General features: G+C 36.2%; 1 protein-coding gene across 8 annotated transcripts in view; it reads left to right on the top strand.

The window, feature by feature from the left end:
• The first annotated feature begins 2,151 nt into the window (after positions 1–2,151).
• LOC149570526 (Biotin/lipoate A/B protein ligase family) overlaps positions 2,152–12,667 on the top strand; it is a 126,120-nt gene continuing 115,604 nt past the window's right edge. For 5 of the 8 annotated variants that reach the window (XR_016362946.1, XR_016362947.1, XR_016362948.1 and 2 more), the window contains exons 1-2: positions 2,251–2,693; positions 2,765–3,003. Coding sequence is in view for 4 of the 8 variants with exons in the window: in XM_089823124.1 (XP_089679250.1) it covers positions 2,542–2,693; positions 2,765–3,003 (391 nt within the window). In the remaining 4 variants the exon portion in view is untranslated. Of the gene's footprint in view, positions 2,694–2,764; positions 3,004–12,667 lie in introns of all 8 variants that reach the window. The other 3 variants (XR_016362945.1, XM_089823123.1, XM_089823122.1) reach the window with 2 other exon arrangements.

A 12,667-nucleotide genomic window follows, 5' to 3' on the forward strand; every position in this document is an offset into this window, starting at 1 on the left:
AATCATGATTGGTTCATTTGATTTTGTCTTATAAGACCCCTTTTTGCGAAGGTCTCCAACATATTGCTATATTTTCGACTATATTTTTGCTTAATTTTTTTTGTTATATTTTCACCTAATTTGTTATTCTCATGAAATTATTTATAAGTTTTTGATAATTAATTTTATCTACTTTTTTATTAGTTGATACTTACTTTCTCTCATTTCAAAATCATATATAACATTACTATTTCAAATTTATCTTTTATTAATTTTATCCTAATTTGTTTGTTGATTAAATAACATGTTATATATTATATTTTGTTTAATATTTTAGTATAAATAGTACATGATAAAAAATATTAAGATATATTCATTAACAAAATAGTCCTCTTATTTTAAAAAATGAAATCAATCAACATTAATCTATATTATTTTATTTTAGAATATATTTTATAATACTATACTACATAATTAAAAAGAATGATTTATTTATTTATCTATTTCTAAATCTTTCATCTACTATATTGATTAATTATAATGCTAATATTGAATAACTATTTCTATTACAATACATATACATTTACAACAAGTACACTACCTCACACTTGTTTTCCTTCAAAACTAATTACTAACAATTATAAATATTTTTTCCAAAGTAATTAGTCACAACTAACAAATTTGAAGTTTATCACAGACTAATTAGGGGAGAGGACCAGTTGAGCACCCTAACTTCACACTTCTCAATATCCTATGTAGAAATTTCAAATCATTTCCATTTTTTTAGAGTAGCTTACTTGGCAAGTCCCTTGCTTATAACTAAGGTTTTAGAGTCACATCATCAAATATGATGCCACATTAGCATGTTTTTTCCAAGATGTCCAAAACGACCAGAAAAAAAGTGAGACCAATCGTAGAGCATTAGAGACCCCCATACTTGTGCAGCTGATGTGACACTATTGGTTATTTTTTGGGGAAAGAGACATATTTCATTCAATTATGGGTAGTCTCATTAACAAGAACAAATTTAAAGTCACAACTATTGGTACAATCTTGTAAAAAATTTTGGATATTAAATCACTAAACGTGGATATTTAGTTAAGAACTACTATAACAACCATTGGAAGATGCTCAGGTACGATCCTCTCCCCTAACCTCAATTCTCGGCCGCCCGCCAAAAAAAACAAACCAACAAACAATTAGGGGAGAGGAACTAGTAGTTGTGAGGGCTAACTTCTTCAACATGTAGCTGCTACATGGGATGTTGTAAGACCTTCGATTTTTTTTTGAAATGTAAAATAAACATTGATCTACCTACAACTAAGGTTTGAAAGTGTGACTCATCACGAAACTGTTAAAATAGTGCACTTAGTGAAATGTGTCTAAAAAATGACTTTTTGAACATTCGACCAAAGCTTACTATAAAAATCTCTACTAATTGAATTTAAAATTATCATTTGTTGTTAATAGAATATTGTATAACTATATAAAATATAACATATATGCAACTTAAATGGACCAAATAGTTATTTTTAATTATAAATATTTGTTATATATAACTTTTATAAATAACACAAAAAGACACATACTTGAACAAAAAAAAAAAATTGTTGTTATAAAAATAACACATTATTATATAAAATACAACAAATATCCAACACAAAGGGACCATTAGTTGAACACTATTTTTTTTTTTTTTGACAATCTCGCATTTCATAAGAAAATACAAGACATTTATAGGTATTCACCTTTTATATTTGTGATGATACATATTATTGATATGGTTTACTTTATGCATATACATTGCTAACCCAATAGTTGTACACATAAGAATAGTATGTGTATACTAAGATATCAATGTTTATTCAAGTGAGCACATTATGTTTTGAGTGACACACACATATTAGATAGCTATGATATTTTGTTTGAGACAAAAAGTTATTTATTTCACTTATTAATGAGTTCATTTATTTATTTTTTCTATAACATTATAAGTTTTCATGTGTTTAAGTATTGGTATATTTTTTATCAACATTTGAATTTTTTTATATTTACAAATAGATCAACTAATTACAATATATAGTAAAAATGTGTTGAAAGATTAGATTCTATGTTGAAGATAAGGTGATCGACTATTAGACCCAGCTCAACTATTCGGTCCTCTCCCAAATTCTTTTTTTTCAAATCCAAGGGCAATAACAGTGCGACAATTGCTGTGCCCGCTTGACTTCAATTCAGTTGATTCGAGTCCTATCTTTAATTTTTTAAAAATGAAAACTATCGGGAACCTTAAATTACTAACTGCACTGAGATCGTAACAGCTATTGCTCAGTCTTTCAGCATTTTCTTATAAGAAATTTCATGGCTCAATTACATCTCGTTTTAGTCCAGGTAAAAAATTCCTCAGTAGGAACTGCAGTAACTGCCCGCGGTTGGGACGAAAAGATCGAGTGACGAGACGTCTGTCGTTCAAAATAATTTATACAATAATTTCTCATTCTCGCAGCTCGGCTATTATATCGAGCAAAAACATATATTTGGGCCAGATTAGTAGGGTTAACAATGCTGCCTCTGATACGCCTTGTTAGATTGAAAGGGTTACCCATATTGCAGCAGCTTCAGCTAGAGGAGAGATTACTTCGTACCACTTCGCACAACTGGTGCATTATAAATGACGGCACGGATGCTCCCGCCATCGTCATGGGCATTTCAGGGTACTTACACATTTTTGTCTTTTGCTCTATTGAATAATTTTCATTTTGAACTTATAACTTGAGCAATGCAGGAAACCGGAGCAATTGATTGAAGTGGAGCCTGTTTTGCGTGACCGAATTCCTGTAATTAAGCGGTTTAGCGGTGGAGGCACTGTCATCGTTGACGGAGATACAGTTTTCGTAACGTTAATATGTAATCAGGGCGCTGTTCCCAATCTGCAGCTTTATCCTCGCCCCATCATGGCCTGGACGGAGCAGTTTTACGCCCCTGCCTTTAGAAGCATACCAGATTTCCGCCTACGAGAGCACGGTATTGCATTCGAAAACCCTATACATGCCTAAAGGTTTTTGAATTAGGAAATCTTAATTGTCGTTTGGAATTTTTTTTTCTATAATTTTCTTTGAGACATTTTTGGATTACTATATCAAGAGACTATTGACCTTGATTTCTTTTGGCCTTCCATGCCTCAACCAACTCAATCCCGCAAAGACAATCTCTTTCAATCATATAAAAAATATAAAATCAAAAAGATTTGTGAGCTTAGCAATCCTAAGGACGTTCCATCTTCTTGTCTTGGATCTGGACTTCTCCCTACACCACCTACACCTCCTATATATGCTTATGTTCTACCTCCTATATCTTATAAACATTCAACTGATAGTATCTCTCAGCATAGTGAGGTTCCTTTCATTCTTCCTCCTAAAGAAGAAAAGAGCCTGACGTTGATTGATCTTGAACCAAGACCAATCTCCAGCAAAATCTTGTGGTAACAATTCAAAAATTTAAAATTTATCACAGACTAACTACGATTCTCGGCCACCCACCAAAAACAGTTAGAATAATGGACTGATAAAAAAACACCTATTCAAATCTACGTGCAAAAAGACACAGAAGAACGGCGTGACAATTTCTTTGCCCACTTGACTGCAATTCACTTTTATTGAGTGCTATCTATAATGTTTTACAATGAGAACTCTATGGAAACATTAAGTTACTGACTGTGCCAAGATCGTAATAGCTATTGCTTAGCCCTTCAACATTTTCTTGTAAGAAAATTCATGGCTCAACTACATTGCGTTTGAGTTCAGATGAATTCCTCAGTAGGAGCTGCGTAACTACTCGCGGCTGGGTTGAAAAGCTCAAGTGACAAGACGTCTTTTGTTCAGAATAATTTATTTAATAATTTCTTATTCCTGTAGCTTGGCAATTAAATTGAGCAAAAACATATATTTGGGCCAGATAGTTATGGTTAACAATGTTGCCTCTGACACACCTCATTAGATTGAAAGAGTTACCCATATTGCAGTAGCTTCAGCTGGAGGAGAGATTACTTCACACCACTTCACATAATTGGTGAATTATAAATGATGGCACATATGCTTCTGCCATTGTCATGGACATTTCAGAGTACTTCCACATCCTGGTCTTTTGCTTTATTGAATAGTTTTCATTTTGAACTTACAAATTGAACGATGCAGGACAGCAGAGCAATTGATTGAAGTGGAGCCTGTTTTGTGCGACCATTTTTCTTTAACTAAGCGGTTTAGCGATGGAGGCACTATTATCGTTGATGGAGATACAGTTTTCGTAACTTTAATATGTAATCAGGGCACTATTCTGAATCTGCTTCTTTATCCTCGCCCCATCATGACCTAGACGGAGAAGTTTTATGCACCTGCCTTTAGAAGCATCCCAGATTTCCACCTACAAGAGCACGACATTGGATTCGAAACCCACATCTGATGCAGGCAATCCTCTGACCCTTGAATTCGTAAAACTAGTCCTCTGCAATACAGTTGGAAATCATAATAGAACAAAAGATTAAGAAGAATTAAGGTTGTAATTACCTTGCAAATCGCCTATTTGTATTCATCTCCAAAACACCAAAATAACAACCTGCAAAAACTACGTCCTAAAATTACCAACCATCCCATTCTTTATTAACCAAAAGAAAACCTACCTTTTACGTGCGTATACTGCTCAACTAGTTTAGTTGACACTGATTAAAATACTACAATCACTCCTGACTTTTCTCGCATGTGGACTACAAGGTAATCAACAGATTAACTGGAAATTAGATCCTAGATTTTGAACCTCCTGGTTCAAAATTTATTACATGAGCAAACTACAACAATTTAAAACATTGCGAATCTTAACAAGTTAACTATTACAATTTTTTTTTTGTCATGTGGGATTGCTTTTTAAATCCCAAGATGCTACCACATGGAAACATACAGGAAAGAGTTTGGAATAGATGATAGAACTGTCTTTTTGACTTCAGGAATCAAGCCAGTGGTTGTTCCGTTCCACCAAATTAGATATCTCTTCAGATTGTCACATTTTTTCCTTTTTTCACTTCCGACTGCTTGCTAGAACAAAGATCCTCCTTATTTTTCAATTGGCCTTCTTCCCCTTTTCCAGCTACCAGAAGGCTTAGTTTTTCTCCTCCATTGAAAATTGTCATTACTCTTTGTATCACTCGTGCCTGGTTCTATTGCACCTGCACATAGATCATATAAAATAATAGTTAAGGGAATAAAAATCTCCCCCAATTACTTTCTCCTCTTGTGCATAAGGCATGCATTTTGTTTCATACATTGTGAGCTTGCTTTAATTTTCTAGCTCAATGTGATGTTTCTTACTAGAAAAATCCTTTTGGACATTGTCTTTTATACCATAACTATTCATATCGTTGCTCTCTCCCTCAATTATCCTTGTTTTCCCCTTAAGGATGTGATGATATTCTACTCTTTTTTCATCACCAATGGGATTCTCAAGACAATCCTTTAGCCACTTTATGTTCTCTAGAACCAACAAATCTTCATCACAAATGAGGCTCCCAAAGATCTCCATCTCTGTTGCAGCTTCCTCTCCAACATAGACCATTTCCACAGCTACAACAATTTGAAACTCCTCTTGTGACTGGCTGCATTCCCTCTCATTGTAGTCTTCTAACTCTTCTCTTTCTGCATTGTAATCTTCAATACCTTCCCCTTCTTCAGGATAACACGACTCAACAGCTCCACCAATCTTAGTTATGTCCTCATCTTCATCCCATTCATCTGTTTTTGCTTTTTGAAACTCTTTTGAGATTTCATTTAAAGGTCTTTTATTTTCTAATATTTCTGCCAATTCTTCAATGGATTCTACCTTTCCTAACAGTTGCACTCCTTGTCTATCCCTTGACTCAATGGCTTTCCTCTTTGTGGGTAGCTCTTTCCCAGAAACTGAGTATTCATCGTCAGAATTATTTCCCACATTATCTCTCTTTTGTGTTTTTGTTGTTGATTTTGTTCTCTTTGGCTTCTTATTGTTGCATCCCTCATGATCTTCCAACAATAAACCATAACTCCTCCAACTCAAACTCTAATTGTTTCAATGCCTTTTGCTGGTCTTTTGATAACTTCTTCCTTTGTCATTGTCTTACTCTTTTTCTCCAACTTGGTTCTCCTATTTTTCACATCATGATATAACTCCATAATCATATCTTCACCCCTAAGACAAAGCTTAATACAAGTGCCTTGGCCTCTGCCTATGTACCAGTTGGTTGTGGTTTGTCTCCAGGTTTTTTTCCACATTGATTTCATTAAACACCTCAGATAATCTGTAATGTCCCCTCTTTAGTTCGACATGGCATTGATCATGGATTTGCCTATTCCAAACTCTCGTAGGCAAATGGTGTGGAGAGAGAGTCAATTCTGCGGATCAGATGGTCATATCTTGCTCTTGAAGAAGTGTTAAGAGGTTATATTTTATTATTATGTGTTATTGGGGCCTACATGTTATAATTTTAAGTTGAGTTGCACTTTTTATTTTATAAAATTACTTTATTATAAAAAGTGCATTATAATGAGATTTTATAAAGGATGTTTCTAGAAGTTCTAGCAACTTCTTAGAAAAGTGAATAAATAGAGGGCTGGGCCTCTCATTTGGACATACTTGGATTTGAGATTTCTTCTACTTCTTCCATTGTGGAGCAAATTTGTAGTCTCTTGGGTCTGCAAATTATTATTTGATCTTTGGGAACGAATCATTCCCTTGGCTTGGGGACTTTGAGGGTGTGAAATATCACCTGAATTGTTGCATTTGAGGAGTTGGTAATGCAGCCATCTCATTTGGACTTCATTGAGATTCAGTTATAAGGGTTTACTTTGGTTGGAATAAGGGTTTCAGTTGTGCCCTAGCATTTGTGGATTGATTAACAGGGTTTGAAGACACAGTTGTGCATTATTTTCAGACTGCCAGTCCAAGGTTTGGACCCACGTTTTTGCTCATAACTCCTAATTGGCTTGACGGATGAATTTCATATTTTAGGGGGTTATTCAGCAACCCTAGGCGCCCAGATTTATTGCTTTTGGAGTGACAAAAAACGCTGCAATATTTTTATCTAGCAGCCGTACCAGGCCGTACCTGTACGGCCCTGTCAGTTGGGCAGCAGCAGCAATTTTGTGAGTCGGTTTGGGGCAGATTGTGAGGTCTTCGTGTGGCATTAATCCAGCATTCATATCCGGCAAAATTGGAGCTATTCCAGGTGCACAAAATATTGATTGCCAAAATATTGCATGTTAAGGATTAGAACAGTCAGCACTGTCATTGCATAAATAGTTATTTCTAGTCATTAATAAGTGTTGTAAAAGTTTCGTCATTTGCATTCCAAATCTGAACTGGGTTATTGTTCATGTCATAACATTGCATTGTCAAGAGCTTGATGTATTAGAAGTGCATAGTTGTGACAGTCTCTCATTGTAATCAGTTCTATTTGCTGTCATAAAATCAGAATTGCATTGGACTTCATATTTGAGTTTCATATTGTCATCTATCTCTTAGATTGGTAGTGTTATAATCTGGAATTGTTGTTCATACATTATTGGCATCATATATTGAGGTTTCGTTGTACAACAATTAGTAATATTGCAGCCTTATTCGGTTACATGCCAACTGTTTGACAAAATTCCTAAGTCCAGTTTGAGGGTTTCAGTGGCCTTTATAGTAAGGGTCATTACATAATCCTATGCTACTTGTGGTTGTCACAAATCTACACCCTTGTATTTTCATTCTCTTTCTAATGCACAACTCATTTGTCTCTTTCGATCCTCAACTTACCAAAATATTTTCTTCAAGGCTAGTCTTCTTCAGCCCAACCTCACACTATGTTCACAACATTTCTGCTGTTGAAGAATGACTAAATAAACTCATCAGTAATCTCTCCTTAGATTGTCTTTGTGCTCTGATACCAAATTGATGGAGGAAATACCACAGATGTGCGACTTTTACATCACATTCTAGAACAATAGAGAAATTAGTAAAAAACAAAGAATCAAGGAAATATAACACAGTACTCCAAGAAAACTGATTAATCTCTTCATCATTCTCTGGATAAAGATTGTACATTATATTCTAGAAAAAAATAAAAACTAACTCAGATAACTGATGAAGGTAATACTGTAGATCTGCAACTTTTACATCACACTCTAGAACAATATAGAACTTAGGAAAAAAACAAAGAATCAAGGAAATCAAGGAAACATAACACTTTACTCCAAAAAGACTGATTAATCTCTTTGTTATTCTCTGGCTAAAGATTGTCTATTATTTTCCAGAAAAAAATAAAAATAAACTCCTACCACAACCACCCAGCCTTTATTTCAGTTTCCCCCTAAACTAATCCCTACGGAGATTGCAATGACCAGTTAACTGAAATAAACTAAGCCTAACTCTACTCCTATTTAATTCCCCAACAAACACTAGGACTAAACAAAACTTCTCTCAACAAAAACTAAAAGAGGCCAGTCAATATCAACTGGATGGGCTGGCATGAAGTCTTAGTCAGACTCCAATTAACTTTAACAGTCATTCCTAAATAAATGCTGCTGAAACTGGGACAGATGTTACACAATGGTCTGCACCATCCTCCCCTTATCTAGAGAGGCTTGAACTTTTCAGTCCTAGGTTTGGTTCAGGAGTTGGAATAGTTTGGCTGTACTTAAACAAGTCTGCTTCAGAGACCCAAGAGTTATAAGAATTAGGAAGACCTGGCCACTTAACAAGATACAGTTTGTAAGAGCTGGATCGAGTAGTCACCAATTTGTTATCCGATACTCGTTCAGTCTGCTCTCTTTTCTTCCTTGGGAGAAGTTTGGTCCAATAGTCACTCTCTTGCTTGGTCTGCTCTCTGTTTATCTGTCCATCACAATTTCCAGCTGAATATGAAATATAAGTCAGCAACATTAAAGATAGGACGAATGTCCAAGTCTTCAGGCAATTCAATTTGATAGGGATTGTCATTTATTCTCTCAATGATTGAGCAAGGATCAATTTTCCTGGGCTTCAACTTGGTGTAGGCACCTTGCTGGTATCTTTCTTTGCGTCGATGTGCCATGGCCAACTCTCCTTCTTGAAAGACCTTTCTTCTGCAATACACATCTGCCAACTCCTAGAATTCTTCATTCATGAACTGCAATTTGAGCCTAACCTGCTGATGTATTTCTTGGATTTTTCCTAGAATATCTGCAGCTTCTTGGTTATGCTGTGGACTCATTGGCAAGTCAACTAAGTCCACAGCAAAGGAGACTTAGCTGTTGATCTATTGGTGCTAGAATTATAGGCAAACTCAGCTTGAGATATCACCATGTCCCATTGTCAAGGATGATCTCCAACTAACACTTCAGGACGTTGCCTAGACTTCTATTAACCATCTCCGTTTGTCCATTGGTTATGGTGCGTTGAGCTGAATTGCAATTTGCTATCCAGCTTCTTCCACAGTACTCACCAAAAAGTGACTTAAGAACTTAGTTTCCCCATCACTTGTTATAGCTTTTGGAGTACCAAGCAACCTAACCACAGATGTAAATATTGTCATTGATGTCAATGGATTTTACAAACAAGCCAAGATGAATAGAAAAACAATATATGATATGATCTTATTAAGAAGACAGTGACAATTATGAATACCAGCATCAATTGATGGCATTAAGAAAGCAGCAATATATACAGAAGAACATACCTAGAACATGTTAATTGAACGACTTACTTGGAACAACAACTGAGATATAAGGCAAGACAGTACAGAAGTGAAGTGGCAGTTTGTATAAGCAGTAGAAGTGGTATGCCTTCCATTAGTATGCAGTAATAAGGCTAAATGGACATCAAGTGTATAAGCAACAATTATGGATATGAAGTATGGAAGAAATATATTAATGATATATAGATATATGAAGTAACGTATTTACTTCATCTATAATCCAAGTCAAATATATATATATTGAACCGGGTACAATCAAAGATATATGAATAATAGAATAGACACATTAAAAACAACGAAGACTTATACAACAAAGAGACCTGTCTTGCAATGGCAGTATTCAGTGTTATGCAGCAGCAGTAAAACTCAAAGTATAAACAATGATGGAAATAATTGACAAGCTAGCTAAACTGCCACCGTGGAGATATATTGCAGCCCGTTGTGGATGCATCTCTGTTATCATTTAGCAACTGACATCTGAAGATTTTCGATTGCAGACATATACAGAATATTCGAACAATGATAAAATAATCAATATGAGCAACGATTGTTATCATAAGTAGTATCCGACAACATATAAATAGATTGAGGCAGCAACAATTTATATAAATATAATATGAATGGGAAGATATTACTGTTCGAACTCAGCACAATAGACAAATATGACCATACTTTTGCCAGTTGTGTAAACCAGATTTACAAGGACAGGAAGCCATGATGAACAAAATCATTGAAGAGAATAGGGCACTCCACACAGTATTAATCAATATAATACATGGTAACATCGATAATCGATGGAGTCTCAGAAGCATTATCAACAAACTCTCTATCAATTGACAATGGAATCAACATCATTAGACACAACAATTCAATCCGAATATGGATTGGTGTCATCAACGTCAAGTGATTCATGTGAATTCTGCCCTGTTTTCATGCAATTGAAGTTTGTACCACACATAGACAAGGCCATTCAAGCACTTTTGAGTTAACCTATTGTTTGCCCTATAGGGTAAACGAGTTTAGTGTACACGAGAATAGTATAAAATATAATAGAACATAGTATGTCAGAGAACTCACAGTTGATTCTGTATTAATTCATCAAATGCTTTCCAATGTATGACAACAAGTGCCCCAAATCAACATGATATTGCTAGACACTTAATAATGATATCCATCGGAAGCAAGTACAAGACATATATAAAGGTTGAAGGGGTGTGAGTGCTTACTGTCGCAACCATTCCCAACTACCTACCCTTTGACAACTAACAAGTACTAACAATACATAATTACCTAAGAAAATCATCCCACACTAAAAGAGTGTTGTCTCCTAATGATGCAAAACAAAATGGGGACAAATACACAACCAACTCTACAAAGAAAGGAATCAAGAAGGGGGTTGAGGAAGTGTCCTTGATGAGGAAGGAGGTGGTGCAGAAGCTGCAAGTTTCTCTCTCAGCCTGTACACCTGCTCAATCCAAAACTTCAAGTTGCTCTCTGCAACCATTTATCGTTCCCATGCTGACTTCACCGTGTTGCTGGGATAATGGATAGTTAGACTGTTGGCATCCGAGGGAGTTACACAGTTGCGATGGTTCGCTTTGCGACTCCTCAGACACTATATGTAAACATTATTCCCTTTCATTGAGACATGTTGGTATGGAATACTATTGTGTACGGTGACTAAGCAATGAATATAATATGATTGTTCTCTACTTCCATTTTGTGTTAAGTACCTTTCCTTCCTGTATGCATTAGTTCTATTACCCATTAGGCAAAACATTTGGCGCCGTTGTCGTTTCGAATCTGGGGAAAGCGACACGACCAATGGCATACTACATAGAGTCAATGGGAATACCTCTGGAGGCGAACATGAGAGTGAATGAAAACAAAATTCCCACGTTGTTCGAGGGAGAGCACAAATTGATGGAGAACTTACACATTTTATTTTGCTCGAGTATTGAAACCTTTGTACAGAGAGAAGCCGTACGGGAAGAGGTTTCGGAGGACATTGTGTGGGACTCCTTGAACGTGAGCCCCATCGCCAATCAATTGCTGCATCAGCTTCCCAGACTGTTTGCACAAGCCTTTCTGGCATGACAAGGATAGGGTGAGGAGATTGAACAGGAACAATGAAGGCAACACACCCTTCGGAGATTGAACAGGAACAATGAAGGCAACACACCCTTTGGAGATTGAACAGGAACAATGAAGGCAACACACCCTTCGGAGCTTCCGAGAATGCATCCGACGAGAATCGGAAGAGCGTGATGGAAGCCATTGACGACCCCACCCATGAACTCAAGGCCATGGGAATGTGAGTAAAGTGTGAGGGAAAAGAGCACTAACCTCTGTAACGGTCGCACAGACGACCATAATAATATACGAAGACTCTATATAAATAAAAGTGTTCTTTTATACATGTGTTGTTTTCAAATTCACCTATAAAAAGTACATATGTCAAACACACTAAATAAGGATAGAAATAGAAGGGAACAAATCGATATCGTACAAGCCAAACATCAAGCCTTAATTCTTGCACAACAAACCGAGTGACGATGAAGGTTGAAGCAACTCGCCAAGGGGAACCAAGAAGGTGTCACGGAGGGTGACGACGAGGGTACTGCAAGAGTAGTGACTGAAGGAGAACAGTTCGGTTCGCCAGAACATCAATGAGCGAGAAGTAGTGAGGAACTTTTGGCAGAGACACAACATGGATTGGATTTGATAGAAGAGACGAGTAAACAATTGTTAAATCTATCCATCACACCTTGGGTGGAAGAAAACCGAGACAGAAACACCTGACGAGAAGAGGAAGAGGAAGAGGAAGCGAAGGAGGCCGAAAACATTAAGGCAGCGAGAAGTGTCGGATGGACACTGCACGATAGTCAAGGAAATCCTCAACGTTCCAATCTTAGCAGTTCGGGAACACAAGTGGGTCAAATGCCGCGATGA

Source organism: Cupressus sempervirens, chromosome 3, assembly GCF_028749045.1.
Source record: "Cupressus sempervirens isolate cs-2001-9-10 chromosome 3, ASM2874904v1, whole genome shotgun sequence".
NCBI lineage: Eukaryota > Viridiplantae > Streptophyta > Pinopsida > Cupressales > Cupressaceae > Cupressus > Cupressus sempervirens.